This window comes from Mobula hypostoma, chromosome 1 (assembly GCF_963921235.1).
Source record: "Mobula hypostoma chromosome 1, sMobHyp1.1, whole genome shotgun sequence".
Classification (NCBI taxonomy): Eukaryota; Metazoa; Chordata; class Chondrichthyes; order Myliobatiformes; family Myliobatidae; genus Mobula; species Mobula hypostoma.
The window spans coordinates 165,947,439-165,967,669 of record NC_086097.1 but is presented as its reverse complement, the minus strand read 5'-3'; the positions used below and the strand labels follow the sequence as shown (position 1 = coordinate 165,967,669).

The 20,231-nt window shown below is 41.4% G+C and overlaps 1 protein-coding gene across 6 annotated transcripts in view; it reads left to right on the top strand.

The window, feature by feature from the left end:
* Positions 1-18,057, top strand: part of LOC134352080 (protein APCDD1-like) — a 75,691-nt gene extending 57,634 nt beyond the window's left edge. For 3 of the 6 annotated variants that reach the window (XM_063059254.1, XM_063059264.1, XM_063059274.1), the window contains 2 exons: positions 13,794-14,115; positions 16,475-18,052. In XM_063059254.1, the coding sequence (XP_062915324.1) occupies positions 13,794-14,115; positions 16,475-16,908 (756 nt within the window). In that variant the 3' untranslated portion in view covers positions 16,909-18,052. Of the gene's footprint in view, positions 1-13,793; positions 14,116-16,474 lie in introns of all 6 variants that reach the window. The other 3 variants (XM_063059236.1, XM_063059246.1, XM_063059227.1) reach the window with 3 other exon arrangements.
* The last annotated feature ends 2,174 nt before the right edge of the window (positions 18,058-20,231 follow it).

The following is a 20,231-nucleotide window of genomic DNA, read 5'->3' as shown; positions in this document are numbered from 1 at the left end:
AATACTCTTCACATACAGAGGAGTTAAGAATTAAGGGAAAGCATAGACATCAAAGAGGAAACGCTGATGCTTTGAAGAGATAAAGTTCCACACCAGGCCTAAATAAATAAGAACAAGAATGTGGATATCAGTACATGAAGGATATTGTGAACGCATCAAAGTGAACAGTGATGGCTCTTAATTCTACTTACAAGAGATATGAAGAAGTGGCTTTGAAATTATGCTGTGCGAAGGATTGGGAGACCAAAACTAATATCTTCATTTAACATTCCTCCCTGTTATCTTAGAGAAGCTACCAAACCACATACTTTCAACAGCTGAACTTGTATAGAAGTGAAATTCCAAATGAAAATTTAAAAATAAGTTATAAAGTAAAACAGCATATTATCTAAGTGATGAGAGAATGCAGAACTCAGAGATGCAGAGGCATTGGGGTCCTGGTGCATAATTTACAAAAGGCTACGGAAAGCAGTGAGGAAAGCTAACAAAATGTTATTATTTATTGCTAGAGGAAATTAATACAAAAATAAGATTAAGCTTCAGTTATATAGTGCATTGATAAGACCACTTCAGGAGCACTGGGTTTAATATTGTTCCATTTATTTAAAGAAGGATATTAATACTTTGGAAGTAGTTCTAAGGGACAAACACCTGGAGAGGTAGGGTTGACCAATAATGGCTAGGCTTGTAGCAGCAGAATTTAGAAAAGTAAAGAGACTTCATTTACTCACATGAGATCCCAAGTGGGCTTAACAGGGTCATTCTAGAGAGGGTGGTTTATATTGTGGGGATGGCCAGAATGAAGAGTAAGTATTTAAAAATAAGTTGTTGCTAAAATAGAAATGAGATGTGATTTAGGAATTTAGGACATGGAACAGGCCCTTCATTCCGCAGTGTCTGCACTGTCTGCAATATTGAATGAAACTAATCCCATCTACCTGCACATCATCCATATCCCTGCCTTTCCTTCATGTTCATGTGTCTGGTTAAACGCCTCTATCATCTCTGTTTCCTACACCATCCACGACAGCGCATTCCAGCCACTTCAAAATTCACAAAGTAAATTTATTACCAAAGTACATATGTCACCATACACAGCCCTGAGATTCATTTTCTTGCCAGCATACTCGGTAAATCCAAGAATTATAATAGATTCAATGAAAGACCGCACCAACTAATCAGACAAGCAACCAACCTGCAAAAGACAACAAACTGTGCAAATACTAAATAGAAAGAATAATAATAAATAAATAAGCAATGAATATCAAGAACATGAGACTAAGAGTCTTTGAAAGTGAGTCCATAGGTTGTGGGAATAGGTCAGTGATGGGGCGAGTGAAATTGAGGCTACGTCCACACTACGCCAGATAATTTTGAAAACGAAGCTTTTTCTCTTCGTTTTGACCTTCCATCCACACTGAAATGGCATTTTCAGCCCCCAAAAACGGAAATTTTCAAAAACTGTCTCCAGAGTGAATAAATCTGAAAATGCCTAATATCCGTTGCAGTGTGTATGGGGTAACCGGAGCTTTTTAAAACCGCTGTCGTGACGTGCCGGAACAGATGGCGACAGCACGGCATTTCATTGTTTTCTTATTATTATTATTATTATTATTACTACTATATTGTCGCCAAACGATTGATACTAGAGCGTACAATCATCACAGCGATATTTGATTCTGCGCTTCACAGAACCTAACAATTTCAGAACAGACAGCAACAAGACTGAAGCCAGAAGAGTTAGAAATGTACTCACCAAATACTTTGACCCATAGCTTACTGAATAAATAAATATACTCACTTTGCCCTGTTTTCTGTTCTTGCTTGTATGAAGGTGGTTTACCTATTTATGCAAGTACTTCTCTGACAATAGATGTGTAACAGCCTAATGTAACATTGTATGGAAATACAAGATAACACTGATGCAGACATGTTTTATACATTTAACAAGGTGCTTTATTAATGCAACAGAGTTAGTCAGTTTTTCAATGTTCGTCGTCAGCCGGATCATGAACTCCCTGTCAATTGCCTCCATACGCTCCAGTATTTGTTTTTTTTACTTTTAAGTCCTCCTGAGCAAGAGCCAAGAGCAATTCCTTTTAAGTTTTTCTACTCTGTAACTGGACAAATGCGCACTAAGTATACCGTTTCCTCTTCGCTTGTTTTCTTTATGTCCTGCGCGTGCCCAGTAGAGGAGATTTCCCAAATATCTGTGTTAGTGTAGACAGAGATATTTTGAAAAACATTTAGTGTGTACACCTGTCATTTTTACTCAAAGCTGGCGTTTTCAAAATTATCCGGCGTAGTGTAGACATAGCCTGAGAGAAGTTATCCCTTCTGGTTCAAAAGCCTGATCGTTGAGGGGTACTAACTGTTCTTGAATCTGGTGGTGTGGGTCCTAAGGTTTCTGTACTTTCCTCCTGATGGCAGCAGTGAGAAGAGAGCATGACCTTGGTAGAGGGAGTCCCTGCTGATGGTTGCTGCTTTCATGCAACAGTGCTCCATGCAGATGTGCTCAATGGTTGGGAGAGCTTTACTCGTGACGTGCTGGGTTGTATCCACTGTTTTTTTTGTAGGCTTTTCCATTCAAGGGTAATGGTGTTTCCATACGAGACGGCGATGCACCCACTCACTATACTGTCCACCACATATCTGAAAAAGTTTGTCAAAGTTTTAGATGTCATGCCAAATCTTCACAAACTTCTAAGGAGGTAGAGGTACTACCTTGCTTTCTTCGTAATTGACCTAACATGCTGGGTCCAAGACTGGTCCTCTGAAATAATAACACCAAGGAATTTAAAGTTGCTGACTCCCTCCACCTCTGATCCCCTGATGAGGACTGGCTCCTGGACCTCCGGTTTCCTCCTCCTGAAGTCAATAATCAGCTCTTTGGTCTTGCTGACATTGTCTGAGAGGTTGATGTTGTGGCACCACTCATCCAGATTTTCAATCTCCCCCCACATGCAGATTCGTCACTACCTTTGCTTCGGCCGATGACAGTGGTGTCATCAGCAAGCCTGAATGTGGCATTACTACTACTATTATTACTTTGCTTTGTGTAAAAGAACTTGCCTGCTTATCTCCCTTAAACCTTCCTCTCTCACCTGCAAGCTATGCCCTCTAGTATTTGACAGCTTTGCTCGAGAAAAGAAATTCTGAGGATACAAATGCCTTTAGATATTTTAAAGCAGTGTTACATAGATTGTTTTTAAAGCAAGGATGAAATATTATCATGGTTTACAGGAATGTGGACTTTAGATTATAATCAGATAAATCATGAGTTCATTAAATGGCAAACATAGGATTTGAGAGATCAATTCCTGTTCCTAATTCATATAGTCATCCATACAGCCTTTTGGCACATTGAATTCAAGCATCCATTTATATTAATCCTGTATGAATCCTTTATTCCCACCAGATTCTAATTGATTCCCCAAGATTCAACCACTTACCTATACATTAGGAACAATTTAAATGACTAGTTCCTCTCCCAACCCACAAGTCTTTGGGATGTGTGGGAGAAGGGGATAGAGCACACATAGTCACAAGGACAATGGTGAATTCCACATAAACACTACCAGAGTCCGGATTGAACCTGGGATCACTAGAGATATGAGGCAGAAGCTCTACTGGTTACACTACTGTCCCTCTCCATTCACTTATTCGTCTTGCACAATGTTCACTCCCACACCACCCTACCTGGCTATAATGTGTATCATCAACAAAATGCATTGTTTTCCTTATTTAAGCTACTATTAGTGTCTTCCAGACCCATGATCTTCCCCACCTAGAAGGGCAGGAGCAACAGATAATGTGTGCGTCTCTCTTGTAGTCATACACACCATCTGGACTTGTAATAATATTGCTGTTCCTTCATCGACACCTTGACTGCGTTCTGGGATTCCTTGTCCAACACCAGTACTTTCTGGCACTACAGATGCCAAAGATCTGAAATAATGAGGCAGCGAGCAAGCGCCAGCAACAGCCTCTCTGGACCTGGTGTTACTTTTATTTATTTATCTGTTTATTTATTAACTAAGGCACAATTTTTTTTTAATTTGCACATGGACAATGGAGCAACCGGTGTTCATATCTACCATTGCCAGACACTGCTACAGTACAGAAATTGCCCAACAACAAACCTTCACGAGGATCTGCTGGAGAAGCTATGCGACGTCGGCCTGCTTCGGGGACCAAGCCTACAGTCCTCGGTGTCGCCTGATGTCGGTGGCCGGGGTGGGGACGTCGTAAGCGGTGTGCGAGGGAGCAGAAGCACAGCAAGCGGGCAGGGGTCCGTGCTAGGCTAAAAACACACCCTAGCCGGCCAGCTCTCCCGTCCATTCTGCTCTCCAATGTCCGCTCCCTGGACAATAAGTTGGACTACATCCAACTCCAGCAGACTACTCGGCGAGAGTTCAGAGTCTGCTGCGCTTTCAATTTCACGAATTGTGGCTTAGCGACAGAGTTCCGGACACCGCCATTCAGTTAGCTGAACTCGCTTTGTTTCAGGCTGACAGAGATGCAACTCTCTGCAGTAAGACTTGTGGTGGGGGCGTGTGTATTTACATCAACACAGAATGGTGCAAGAACTCTGTGCTGGTCTCTAGTTACTGCTCATCGCCAGTGAAGTTTGTGACTGTTAGATGCAGACCATTTTATTTAACACAGGAATTCACCACTGTCCTTGTAGTTGGTGTGTACATTCCCCCCAGCGCTAATGCTAAGGAGATGCTCTGTGAAATGTTTGGGGCTATTTGTGAACTGCAGAACGCACACCCTGATGGACTGTTTATTGTCACCGGAAATTTTAACCACGCGAACCTTAAGTCAGTGCTCCCCAGATTCCATCAGTATGTGGACTTTGCGACGAGAGGGGAGAATGCGTTGGATCTTTTTACACAAACATTCCCGACACGTACCGGGCAAAGCCCTGCCCCCACCTCGGTTACTCAGACCACATCTCTGTTATGCTAATCCCAGCATACAGACCGCTCGTCAGGCGCTCCAGACCAGCTCAGAAGCAGGTGAAAACCTGGCCAGCAGGAGCCATCTCTGCTCTTCAAGACTGCTTTGAGCACACTGACTGGCACATGTTTAGGGACGCTACAACCGATGGCGACTCTACCAACTTAGAGGAGTACACGGCATCAGTGACAAGCTACATCAGCAAGCGCATTGATGATGTCACTGTGGTCAAGACCATCACTACACATGCTAACCAGAAGCCATGGATGACCGCGGAGGTGCGTGCGCTGCTGAGGACCCGTGACTCCGCCTTCAGAGCAGGCGACAAGGCAACCCTAACAACAGCGAGGGCCAAGCTGTCCCAGGCCATCAGAGAGGCAAAGCGTACACACGCCCAGTGAATCCACAACCACTTCCAGGACAGTGGCGACACACGACGCATGTGGGAGGGCATTCAGGACATTACCAACTACAAGATAACACCACCTGTCTGTGCTGGTGATGCCTCTCTCCAAGATGCATTGAACAATGTCTATGCTCGTTTTGAGGCAGAAAATGACGTGGCAGTGAGGAAGACCACCCCTCCTCCAAACAACCAGATACTGTGTCTTACTGTGGCCGATGTGAGGAGAACCCTGTGCAGGGTCAACCCACGGAAGGCTGCTGGACCAGACAATATTCCTGGCAGAGTGCTCAGGGGATGTGCAGACCAGCTGGCAGATGTTCTCACTAACATCTTCAACATCTCCCTGAGCAGCGCCGTCGTTCCAACGTGCTTCAAGGCCGTCACCATCATCCCCGTGCCGAAGAAGTCTTCAGTGTCCTGCCTCAATAACTACCATCCCATTGCACTCACATCCATCATCATGAAGTGTTTCAAGAGGCTCGTCATGAGGCACATCAAGACCCTGCTGCCCCCCTCACTGGACCCCCTGCAGTTTGTGTACCGTCCCAACCGTTCAACAGACGATGCCATCGCCAGTACCCTACACCTAGCCCTCACCCACCTGGACAAAAAAGACACGTATGTTCGAATGCTGTTCATAGACTTCAGTTCAGCATTCAACACAATTATTCCTCAGAAACTGATTGGAAAGCTGAGTCTATGGGCCTAAACACCTCCCTCTGCAGCTGGATCCTAGACTTCCTGACTGGGAAACCTCAGTCAGTCCGGATCAGGAGCAGCATCTCCAACATCACCACACTGAGCCCGGGGGCCCCCCAGGGCTGTGTGTTCAGTCCACTGCTGTTCACTCTGCTGACCCACGACTGTGCTGCAACACACAGCTCAAACCACATCATCAAGTTCGCCGATGACACGACCGTGGTGGGTCTCATCAGCAAGAACGATGAGTCAGCATACAGAGAGGAGGTGCAATGGCTAATGGACTGGTGCAGAGCCAACAACCTGTCTCTGAATGTGAACAAAAGAGATGGTTGTTGACTTCAGGAGAGCACGGAGCGACCACTCTTCGCTGAACATTGACAGCTCCTCTGTTGAGATCATTAAGAGCATCAAATTTCTTGGTGTTCACCTGGCGGAGAATCTCACCTGGTCCCTCAACACCAGCTCCATAGCAAAGAAAGCCCAGCAGTGTCTCTTCTACTTTATGCGAAGGCTGAGAAAAGTCCATCTCCCCCGCTTCCCCCATCCTCACCACATTCTACGGAGGTTGTATTGAGAGCATCCTGAGCAGCTGCATCACTGCCTGGTTCAGGAATTGCACTGTTTCAGATCGCAAGACCCTGCAGCGGATAGTGAGGTCAGCTGAGAAGATCATCGGGGTCTCTCTTCCCGCCATTACCGACATTTACACCACACACTGCACCCACAAAGCTAACAGTATTGTGAAGGACCCCATACACCCCTCATACAAACTCTTCCTCCTCCTGGCATCTGGCAAAAGGTACCAAAGCATTTGGGCTCTCATGACCAGACTGTGCAACAGTTTCTTCCCCCAAGCCATCAGATTCCTCAATACTCAGAGTCTGGACTGACATCTACATCATTTATTATTATATTGTAATTTGTCCTCTACTGTGCCTATTGTCTTGTTTATTAATTATTGTACTGCCCTGCACTGTTTCGTGCACTTTATGTAGTCCAGTGCAGGTCTGTAGTCTAGTGTCGTTTTTATGTTTTACGTAGTCTAGTGTAGCCTTGTGCTGTCTCACATAATCTAGTGTAGTTTTGTGCTGTTTCATGTAGTACTAGGGTCCTGGAGGAAAGTTGTTTCATTTTTACTGTGTACTGTACCAGCAGCTTATGGTCGAAATGGCAATAAACTTGATGACTTAAAAACAGTAAAAGCTGGAGGTCAAGCGGCATCTGTGAAAGAAGAGCTATGGCTTCAAGTTGAAGAACTGTCATTTCAGCAAAGAATCTCCAACCTGAAATATCAATACTCTTTCTCTTTCCACAGATGTCACCTAACCTGTTGAGTGCTTCCAGAATTGAGTGTTTTCATTAATAACGAGGAAGTAGCCTCATCAGAACTGCAGGATTCAGGGTGACCTCTACCAGCACCCTCACTAAGCAAATAGGGTGAGAAATAAACTCTGGCCTTGTTAGAGATGCTCTCATACCAGGGTCTGAACAAGGCTGGCATTAGGGTGTAAAAATTTTCACCTTTGTGTTCATTGAGTGAAAGAACCTGGACTTTGTGGCACTACTTGTATTTTTATTTTGTTCCGTTCACAGAAGAATCTGGTGAACTGCCAGAGGACTGGGCATTGTGCAATGAAGTTCAGAAATAAGCTTGAATTATCAATCAGTTCACTGATAGAAAGAAAATGACCTGGATAAAGAAAGAGTAAAACTTTTGGGAAATCCTGAATTAATCAAAGGATGAACATTAAGTATAGCCGACATCATAAATTCTCATGTGAATCTTTTGACATTCGCCGGCACACAACTTTGAAGTTCTGCCATTAGTTAGTCTGGTCTTTAGCAGAGTGACTTATGGACATGGAATGCTAACATTCCCAGATCCAGTTTACTGCAGACCCTGTGATAAAATGTTTCTTATAAACATAAGTGCCCAAGAAAAAGGCTTTAATTTAGATAAGAAAAGAACTCTTCAAAGCCAGTGATTCTTGCTGTTTCCCACAGTCTATTAACATCGGAGATTGGGGGTGGGGGAGAAGGGTGAAGAGGTTGGGTGGTGACTCAATAGCATCTAGGTTTGTTATACTTGCCTCCAAATTCATCCAACCAGACAGTGGCACTTAGTACGTAGGCTGAGAAAGATTTCAATAGAAATTAATTTTGGAGGCAGGTTCACACAGCTGCCTCTCCCACATTCATATGTTTGGTTCAATCAGCGGCGATACATTTCTAAGCAAAGTCAGCTTTTGTTAAGTGAAAAGCCTCAACTGATAATTTGAATCATTAGATTAAAACAGATGGAATTTTTTTTTTGCATTGGTATTTAACTTTGCTTGTAGGGTATCTGAGGAAACATCATGGCTCCAATTGGCGAGAGTCAATCAGATTTCCAAGGGTCTTCCTCTGCAATGCGAGAATTAATGCTGGGTGTCACCCACGTTTCCTAAAGGGAAGCCCAGTTTCAAGCACGGGCGCAATCTTCCGAGCTGTCGCCCGTCCTGCCAACTTTTCCTGCATTACATCTCAGAGGAGCTGCCCTGGGACCTACACATTGTGGCAGTCATGAGGAAGGCACGCCAGCAGCTGTGCTTCATTAGGAGTTTGAGGAGATTTGGTATGTCACCAAGATACTAGCAAAATTCCACAGATGTACAGTAGAGAACATTATGATGTGTCACACCACCATCTGCAACAGAGGCTCCAATGCACAGGATCGCAGAGGCTGCAGAGGTTTGTAATCTCAGCCAGCTCCGTCACGGGCGTAAGCCTCCCCACCATCAAGAACACCTTCAAATGGCAGTGCCTCAGGACGGCGGTATCCACCATTAAGGATCCTCACATTCTGGGGCATGCCCGCTTGTCATTACTAACAGCAGGAAGGTGGTACAGGAGCCTGAAGATCTACATTCAGTATTTTAGGAACAGCTTTTTCCCCTCTACCAGCAGATTTCTGAACAGTCCATGAACTCATGGACATTAACTTACCAGTTATTTTGTGCACTATGTATTTTTTTTATTGTAAATGATAGTAATTCTGAGGTCTTGTGCTGCACTGCTGCAACAAAACAACAAATGTCATGACATTGTCAGTGATAATAAACTTGATCCTTATTCATTACACATGTGGTCTGGTCATGGGTCAGTATAGACTTCAGCAGGTTTTCCAGCTCACAAGCTACACTGGGCCTGTTCCAAGTTAAACCTGATATGTAAAAATGAATGAGGAACATTGGCTTTAATGTTTTTAATTATCTGTAACGTTCAATGGTGGCGTTGACAGCTGATGAGCTCGGGAAGGAACCTCACCAGCTGCCATTAGACGTAGAACATAGAAGAGCACCGCACAGGAACAGGCCCCCCTGTCCTTAATGTTGTGCCCAACTAACTAAGGTAATGACACCTAATTACACTAAATACTCTTGCTTGCACATGGTCTCTATCCCAGCATTCACTGCATATTCATCTATCTAAGAACCTCTTAAAAACATCATATCTACCTCCAGTACAAACTTTGGCAGTGCATTCCAGGCACCCATCACTTGGTGTAAAAACACTATTTGCCCCATACACATCTCCTTTGAAACTGCCCCCTCTCACCTTAAATATATGCCCTTTGCTTTTAGACACTTCAGCCTTGGGACAAAGATTCTGGCTATGCCTTTCATAAGACAGTAATTAGAATTAGGCCATTTGGCCCATCGCATCTGTTCTGCCATTTCATCATGGCTGATCTAATTTTTCTCTCTGCCCCAATCTCTTGCCTTATCCCCTATCCCTTCATGCCCTGACCAAACAAGAATCTATCAACCCCTGCCTTAAATATACATAAAGACATCCTCCATAGCTGCCTGAGGCAAAGAATTCCACAGATTTACCACTTTCTGGCTATAGATATTTATCCTCAACTATGTTCTAAAAGGACGCCCCTCTATTCTGAGGCTGTGTCCTCTGGTCTTAGAGCCTCCCACCATAGGAACATCCTATCCACATCCACTCTATCAAGGCCTTGCACCATTCGATAGGTCTCAATGAGATCACCCCTCATTCTTCTGAATTCTAGTGAATATAGCCCAGAGCCATCAAACAGTCTTTATATGACAAGCTGTTTAATCCTGGAATCATTTTTATGAACCTCCTTTGAACCTTCTCCATTTTTAGAATATCCTCTCTAAGATAAGGAGTGCAAACCCATTCACAATACTCCAAGTGAGGCCTCACCAGTGCTTTATAAACTTTCAACATTACATCCTTGCTTCTATATTCTTGTGCTCTTGAAATGAATGCTAACATTATATTTACCTTCCTCGCCACAGATTCAACCTGCAAATTAACCTTTAGGGAATCCTGCTCAAGTACTCCCAAGTCCCTTTGCACCTCAGTTTTTGTATTTTCTCTCCATTTACAAAATAGTCAACCCTTTCATTTCTTTTACCAAAGTGCATGACCATACACTTCCCAATGCTGTATTCCATCTGCCATTTCTTTGCCTATTCTCCTAATCTGTCTAAGTACTGAATCCCCTCTAGTTCCTCAAAACTACCTGCCCCTCCACCTATCTTCATATTGTCCGCAAACTTTGCAACAAAGCCATCAATTCCATCATCTAAATCATTGACATATAACGTACAAAGAATCAGTCCCAACATAGACCCCTGTGGAACACCACTAGTCACCAGCAGCAGCCAGAAAAGGCTCCTTTCTTTCCCAGTCCTTGCCTCCTGCTTTATCTATTCTAGAATCTTTCCTATAATGCAATGGGTTCATAGCTTGTTAAGCAGCCTCATGTGTGGCACCTTGTCAAAGGCCTTCTAATAATCCAAATACACAACATTGTCCGATTCTACCTTGTCTATCCTGCTCACAAACAAGAGAAAATCTGCAGATGCTGGAAATCCAAGCAACACACAAAAAATGCTGGAGGAACTCAACAGGCCAGGCAGCATCTATGGAAAAAAGTATAGTCAACATTTCGGATTGTGAGTGTTGCTTGTGTCTATCCTGCTTGTTATTTCTTCAAAGAATTCCAACAGATATGTCAGGCAAGGTTTTCCCTTGAGGAAACCATGCTGACTATGGTCTATTTTATCATGTGCCTCCAAGTACCCTGAGAACACATCCTTAATAATCAACTCCAACATCTTCCCAACCACTGAGGTCAGACTAACTGCCCTATAGTTTCCTTTCTTCTGCCTCCCTCCCTTCTTGATGAGTAGAGTGACATTTGCAATTATCCAGTTTTCCGGAACCATTTAGTGATTTTTCAAAGATCACTACTAATGCCTCCATGATCTCTCCAGCCACCTTTCTCTGGGGTGAATACCATCTGGTCCAGGTGACTTATATACCTTCAGACCTTTCCGTTTCCCAAGAACCTTCTGTCTACTTATGGTAACTTCACACACTTCATTCCCCTAACAGCTGGAACTTCTACCATACTGATAGTGTCTTCCACAATGAAGATGATGCAAAATACTTATCCAATTCATCTGCCATTTCATTGTCCACCATTACTACCTCTCCAGCATCATATTTCAGCAGTCCAATATCCACTCTTGCCTCTCTTTTACACTTTATGTATTTGAAGAAACTTTTGGCATCCTCTTTAATAATATTGGCTAGCTTACTTTCATATTCCATCTTTATCCAACTTTCTTGGTTGCCTTTTGTTGGTTTTTAAAAACTTTCCCATCCTCTAACTTCTTGGTAATTTTTGTTCTATCATATGCCCTCTCTTTGGCTTTTATGTAGGCTTTGACTTCTCTCGTTAGCCACGATTGTGTCATCTTGCCCTTAGAATACTTCTTCCTCTTTGGGATGTATATATCCTGTGCCTTTCAAATTGCTTCCAGCCTTTCCAGCCATTGCTACTCTGCTGACATCCCTGCCAGCATTCTTTACCAATCAATTCTGGCCAACTCCTTTCTCATGCCTCAGTAAACCCCTTTACTGCATTGTAAATACATCAGACTTTAGCTTCTCCTTCTCAGATTTCAGGATGCATTTGATCATATTGTGATCACTTTCTCCTAAGGGTGCTTTTACCTTAAGCTTTCATCAATTCTGGTTCATTGCAGAACAGCCAATCCATAATAGCTGATCCTCCAGTGGGTTCAACTATGAGCTGCTCTAAAAAGCCCTTCTCGTAGGTGCTCTAGAAACTCCCCCTCCTGTAATTCAGCACCAACCTGATTTTCTCATCTACCTACATATTGAAGTCCCCCTTGACTAATGTAATATTGCCCTTCTGGCATGCATTTTCTATCTCCCTTTGTTATTTGTAGGCCACATCCTTACAACTATTTTGGGGTCTGTATACAACTCCCATCAGGGTCTATTTACCCTTGCTGTTCCTTAGCTCTACCTACAATGATTCAACACCATTCGACCCTATATCACCTCTTTCTAATGATTTGATTTTAAATTTTTTGAACAGAGCAATGCCACCCCCTCTGCCTTCCTGCCTGTCGATGCAACATATTATATTATAATATCATAATATCATAAACATTTTTTAGATCACCCCACAGCCTCCATTGGACCAGAGAAAAGAACCCAAGTTTGTCCAATGTTTTCTCTCGCCCATCAGGCAATAGATACAAAAGCCTGAAAGCACATACCACCAGGCTCAAGGACAGCTTCTCTCCCGCTGTCATCTGACTCTTGAACACACCTCTTGTATGATAAGATAGACTCTTAGCCTCACAATCAACCTCAATATAATCTTGCACTTTATTGTTGAGTGCACTGCACTTTCTCTGCAGCTTTTTCACTTTATTCTGTATTGTTATTGTTTTACATTTTTCTTGATCAATGCACTGTATACAATCTGTATGAACCTTGGTACATGTGACAATAATAAATCAAAACCAATACCCATATTTCAAGCTTCCTGTAATTGGACTACTTTGCTTTTATACTGTGCCTTTGTTTTTGTCCTATCAGGGCTCCCAACCTGGGGTCTATGGACCCATTGGTTAATGGTAGGGGTCCATGGCATAAAAATGGTTGGAAACCCCTGTTAGGTCATTAGTGTCATTAGGGCAGCACAGTAATTAACATGCTGCCTGTATGGAGTTTGCAAGTTATCTATGAGACCATATGCATTTCCCAGGCTGCTCTGCTTTACGCACCCATCCTAAATTTGAGCTGGTTGGTAGGTTGGTAGGTAGTTTGGTTATTGTATATCATCCCTGGTGTAAGTGAGCAGCAACAGATTCAGAGTGGCATGTGAGAGAGAATAAGTTGCAGGGATATGGGTGGATGAATAGAATGGTTGGGATTGCTACAAGAGCAAGAATTTAGATTGGTCAAATGGTCTTCTATCATCTATGAAACATGGGGTCTATGATTAAATTGAAATGTGTATATTCTTACAGCAAGACAAGCTGATGGACAAATACTCTGTAGACACCCAGGCTACCCAGTAAACAAAAACATTGTCTTATCTGTATTCTTACTGGAAAATATCGGAGAACTGTTGTCAGTATGTGATATATATGAACTAAAGCTATTCAGTTGAAATAAAACATCTGCATTTATCAAATATTAAACAATCAATATTTGTCTCAAGGATAGTATTAACTACCCTCTTTTTTATTTAGATTTATTTCAAAATTACCAGACAGATTTTTCTGTTTGCATTTGTGCACAGAAATTTAATATATACGTAATTCAGTTCTGCAATGTGCAGCCTGACATTTCTGCTTCTCTCTTGTTTCAGAACCACGACCATACCTGTGTGGCCTGTCGCATAATTTACCGATCAGATGAGTTTCACCCTCCTATCTTACCCCCAAAGGCAGACCTGCCTGTGGGACTACACGGCCACTGGGTGAGTCAGCGTTGTGAGGTGCGGCCTGAGGTGCTCTTTCTCACCCGTCACTTCATATTTCATGACAACAACAACACATGGGAAGGACATTATTATCATTTCTCAGACCCCGTGTGCAAGCACCCAACTTTCACCATCTATGCCAAAGGCCGATACAGCCATGGAATTCCATCTACAAAAGTAATGGGAGGAACAGAATTTGTGTTCAAAGGTAATTTGAAGCAGCTACTCTCATTATACTTAAGAACTGTTTGAGACAAGCACTTGAGCTGTCATTTAAATGGATGGCTTTGGACCAAGTGCTGGTGAATGGATTAGTATTGATGAATGTTAATGGTTGGATTGTACCTGCTAGGCCGCAGAGCCTGCTGCTGTGCTGGATAGCTCTGTGAAATTGATGGATTCCATTGAACCCCCATTCATGACACAGCTGTCACCATTCCATCCTTAATATACAAATTGATGTAGTTATTATTTGCTCCATCTTTCATTAAAACAGCTATGATCTGGTTAAAATAACTTAAAAATATCAAGGCAGAACTGATTAACTAGCAACAATTTTTTTTGATTAAGGAAACTAAATCTGGTGAATTAAATTGCTTCACAATGTGCAAACACAAAGCTGTAAAAGTCCTGAACTGATGATAGAGGTCAGCCAAGGCAGGGTTACCTACTTCAGACATCTATTGCTCTCTTGCCTCTGTCTTTGCATGAACTTAAGAAAAATGACAAAACAGCAGGTCTCAGTAATACCCTCCAAGATTTTGATTTAAGATTTTTTTTTATTTTTACCACTTTACAAGTTAACTGTTTTCCCATCTGTCATAAAATCAATTCAAAATAAGTTGGGTTCTATAAATTGGTGAATGGTCCACCCTGCTGGATTCAGGAGCAGACTGGTTTGGTTGTTACTGGCTTTGTATCTTGACTTCATATCCAACCATTGCAGAGGGTATTCTAAAAATCAAAGGAGTAAAATAACAAGTGTAGCTAATGATGATCATGAAAATATCTGAGATTTATAAAAGTACACCTAGCTCTGTAAAGGCTGCCAGGAAAGAAAATTTCTTATTGCACAGTTGGACTGTGGTGTGATGCCATATCCACACATCAATAAGGTGGACCCATTGATATCTTTTGAGATGGCCTGGATGGAAAATCAAGATCACGAGGAATTCTGATGGAATCCTTGAACAAGGTAATGAAAAGATTGTGCTGAAGAGGAAAACCAAGACTCCATGGACATTCATCCCAGCTAGCCAACTGTTGTTTTATCTGAATGTAGACAATCACAACATTCCCAGTATTGGGCAGGACCTTAAGTGCTTAGTCTTAACACGGAGGCATGGTTCCAGCCAAGTTACATCTTTCAGAAGAATGATTGGACTGTCCCAGGTTTCTGGATAGTGATGAGGCTGGGAGTTCAGGGTTCTTCCTCTTGAAAAGAAAGAAAGGAAGAGAGAGAGAGAGATGAAATATTACTGGGTGAAACATTAACTGTTTCTCTCTCCAGAGATACGGATTTAGCAGCTGTGTTTTTTCAGCACTCTGCTTGTATTTGAGATTTCCAGTATTTGCGGTTTTTATATTCTTTACTACTAACTTATCCATTTTCCTACTTACAGTGAAAAAATCATTTTGTGTCCAATTGTGCAAGACACCATTTTTATATTTGGCATTGTTAAGTTTTACGTTCTTAATGCACTCCCGAGATGTGTTATTTCATCTCCCAACTTTTGAGTTTGTTCTGTGTCAGTCATTGTCTTAATAGTTGATGAGTGTCTGCACGCAGGAATGCTAAGGAATGCACAATCTAACAACGTAAATTTACCTGTAGTGCAATATATTTCTAAAAGCAAAACAAGATGTTTGCTCATTCTGTGCTTGAAAAGACAGGCATTCTGCTGTGCTTTATTCCTGGCCATCTGCAGAATATCATTTGCTTTGGCCTTTGCATGTAGAACAAGGACGTACATTCCTGAGGGGGAGAAACCTCCTATTTAAAGCATTCTCACTTCACTGCCATTATTAGGATGCTGCCTATAAAATTTTAATTGAAAACTGAATCATAGTATTCCTTGAGGCTGGCTCAATGCAGCCCAGTAAGGAATGGGTTCCATTTATATAAATGTTTGACGGTCATCTGTATGTCAACAATATACAAAAATCACTCTGTAAGGTAACCACACCTCAACATTTTGCAAGAAATGGCATCAAAAACACATAAGACTGATAAGAAAGAAAAATTACTAGAAGTAGAGTGTGGGAAAACTAGGTTTTCCATTCATAATATTGAAGGTACATGAGATTTTTGAAGTTAATAATATGAAAGGATCTTGATCACAAGTATGGGGTGTCCATAGGTCAGATGTTCATTACTGGGTCAGCCTGTAAAGGAAAGAATTTCAATTCTTACTTAAAATCCCTTATTTTGATGAGCACAAAAACACATATTTGAAAAGTCTTCACTGAGAAGAGTTGTCACCTAATGTAACATGGGCAGATGTGAATATAGAGGGATATTGTTCAATAGTAAATGTTCATCATAACCATTTAAAATCTTGTTTCAGTGAACCACATGAAGGTGACTCCAATGGACGCAGCTACTGCATCACTCTTGAACGTTTTTAGCGGCAATGCGTGTGGGGCTGAGGGATCATGGCACATTGGAGTGGAGCAAGACGTTACACACACCAATGGCTGTGTGGCCCTGGGGATAGGTCTTCCTCATACAGAATACGAACTCTTTAAGATGGAGCAGGATACTAAAGGTCGATACCTGCTCTTCAATGGACAGAGACCTAGTGATGGATCCAGTCCAGACAGACCAGAGAAAAGGGCTACATCTTATCAAGCTCCTTTAGTCCAATGTGCTGTATCTGTAGATGGATTGGATGGTAGCAATCAAAGCAAACAGTCCAACAATGGATCAGCGAGATATCACCATTCTACAGGTGCTGTAATAGTACTGTTTATTTGCATGGTTATACACGTCTTCAGCTAAGCACAGTCTGTGGCTTCAATGGAAAACTCAGAAAATAGTTTCTTTCTTCATTCAGACAGTTTATTTACTTGGCACCCTTCAATGGCTAAATACTGTTCCTCTGTTGAAGGTGTCAGTATGAATTTTCCACTTTGAACTCCCTCCAGTCAATTGCAAGCATGGAACGAGTAGCATCTACTGCACACAGTAACAGCACTTTATTACGATGGAAGATTTTATCCAGCTCGCACTGTAAAAAATGTACATAGTTTGCCAAGTAACGTAATCTGCAGCATTCTCCTCCTGATGACTGTATTTTGGGTAACTCTGGAGGGTAATTTTAAATAGAAAATTGAGAAATTACTTGTATATTTAAAATCAGAAGTTTCAACATGCAAACTCTAGAGCTGTAAAAACAAATGATGGCAAGAAAAAAAGAAACTTGTTAAGTATGGTAGTTTTGAAAATACTACTTCTTCATTTTATTTTTTCTTATAAGGATACGAGTAAAAATTGTCCAATTTCTATAAAAATAGTAATGTTTCTGCTCTGGATGTTGTGTGGCACTTGATTTCAGTTGCCTTATTGAAAATCTAGAAGTAGGTTTGGCATTATTTATATTCTAAGGCACCAGATGTTTCTACTAGTGTATTCTTAACCTCTTGCATAATTAATTTTTTGTACATGCTTGATGTATATTCTAAAATCACATTTTTCAAAAGTGCATTTGAGCAATAAGATTATAACTAAATCATTATAATGTGGTTTAAACATATTTTGATTTACACAGTTGTCTGTTTATTATTGCCTTATATAAAAAGCTTCAAATTAAATTGAGGTACTTGACAATTGTTCTTAAATGCACACAGTATCATGTTGAGAGAAAACACCTGCTTATTTTAAAAGATACATTATGACCTCAGTATTAATCCAATGAAATACCAAATAATGTAATGTCATGAATTATTTCAAGTTTTAGAAGCAGCTAGTGGGCTCTTTGTAGGAGTGAATAATGTTAATCTGCATTGAATAAAACTGCAAAATGAAATCACAGCCCACTTTCTTAACAAAGAGTTTTAAGGTGCTGCCATATAAGAAAACAAAATACAATGGATTCCAGTTAATTCAGACACATCAGGACCAGTACATTTTGGCCCAATTAAGTGGTTGCTCCAATTAGCTGAGATTTCATTGAAATAGTTAAAAGGTATAAAAAAAAACAAAGTACTGTTTAACTGAATAATAAATTATGTATTTGAATAAAATACACAGAAAATTAGAACACTGCCAATGTTTCTACAGTATTATAAAACTGTGTATTAGTTCCTATTAGTTATTGACGGAGGAATTCCTCCAGTATATGGGATGTCCAGGGAGGGGTAGCATCTTTGGTGAAATAGCTTGTCACGTCCATTCTGGGGCAGCTCACTCACCTTTGGTCCCCACCAAAGTGTGGTTCCAAGTAGCTGTTCACACGTGACAGCAGACACACCCTGATACACCGCTTCAAAAGGTGGGCTAAACCAGGTGAGGGTAGCTGGCAGGCCTCATACCCCAGTAAAATAGGGACTTGTCTGTGAAGTCAGCTCCAGCAGACTGGGCGGATGAGATCAACAGTGAGATCCAATGGCCAAGAAGGCGATACTGCAACACTTCATGAAGAGTGAAGGACATGATAAACCATAAAGTCACGGTTATCCACGGCAACCAAGGAAGCCACCCCCCCCCCCAAGTTTGTGATGATTATTCGTACCGCTGGACCTGGGCTTCCAAGGTCGAGAGAATGGAACTGTCCCAGTGCAATGGCTTTTCCACTTTACAAACTCTCCCACTCAAGTTTCACACATGTCAAGCAGCGAACATGTTACTGTGTTCTTTTGATTGACTGTAAATGAAGTAAATTAGCACAGACATCTAGTGAAAATAATGGACTTCACACAATGTTCTTGACAATTCAATCCTGCATATCTTCATTTTCATTGTAACATTCAAGATAATTATTGACACCTTCAAATTTTTCATAGTTCCTAACTTGTTGAAGTAGGGAAATTGTTTCCTTTTCACTCCCGCTCATTTCTGGCATTTCCATGCCCTAATACAGGAAATCACAATGAGCAAAACAATTCTAAATTGTCTTACTGCTTAACTATCAGTGACAGAAATCACTGTTTTTGAACACAAATACACATAACTGATGCTGCTTAATAACAGTTCGCCTTAAGCATGGTGTAGTATCTAATGGCCACACAAGAGCACGCAACTGACACTAGTTAGAAACTATTCGGAAAGTCTCCTGTCCCAAATAAATGAATCCCGGCTCTATTCTCTAATTTCTCTAATTTTTGTTCTTTAAGAGTTGTCTCTGTTTGCTCTGATTAACCGAAGGACCAGTTAACCAGAATCCACTGAATAAGGACACAAGAAATTACAGATGCAGGAATCTGCAATAAAACGCAAAATTGCAGGAAGAATTCAGTGAGTTGAGCTGCATCTGTAGATGCAAAAGGATAATCAATGTTTTTTTGTAGAGACCCTGAATCAGGAGTGAGAGGAGGGGTAGAGCTGACTGTAACTAGATCCAGGTAAGGATGGGGGTGAGAGGCAGATACAGGTAGGTGGAGTGTGGAGACAGCAGCTAGTGGGTAATTGGAAGTGATAACTTATCCCTATATTTACCTGTTGTACCTGTCAGAGACAACCTCACCCTGACCCCTCCACCAGCATTCCTGCATAGAAATATAATTGATAGATTTGTACAAATCTCCCTCCCAACTACAAGTGCATATTATGTAAACTATCTCTGAGCACATAGATGGGATTTTGTTTTATTTGGGCTATTTCATCGTAAATTTATTTTATTTATAAATTTTACATTATAATTATGGTAGCAACACAGTTGTTAAATCACACTCAGCAAATGTGTGTGGTCAGCCAGCAGAATATTTTTCATCAATTATTGCCTCTCATCCTTTGTGAAGAAGTATCTTTCAGTACCTCCTCCCAATTGTTGCGGCTAAAATTGAGAAAACTATACCTCAGATATGATAATCTATCAATTTATCATTGATCTGAACTTCCTTACTTTAAAGGTTTCCATTGGGTATCTACCAGTAGAAGGCAAACAGTATAAATTGGGCCATTCTTAATAATAAATAGTTCCAAAAGATGATCTATCAGTCATCACATTGGCACTATCTGGAAAAAAAGACAGAAGCCAAATGTAGTGAGATTAGATGATTTTTAAGTATGCTCACTCACTTTGTGGTTGCATTGTACATTGTATTAGTAGCAGGTTAAAATAAAACAGCAATAAGAATAACTAGAACAGATGCAGGGTTTATGCT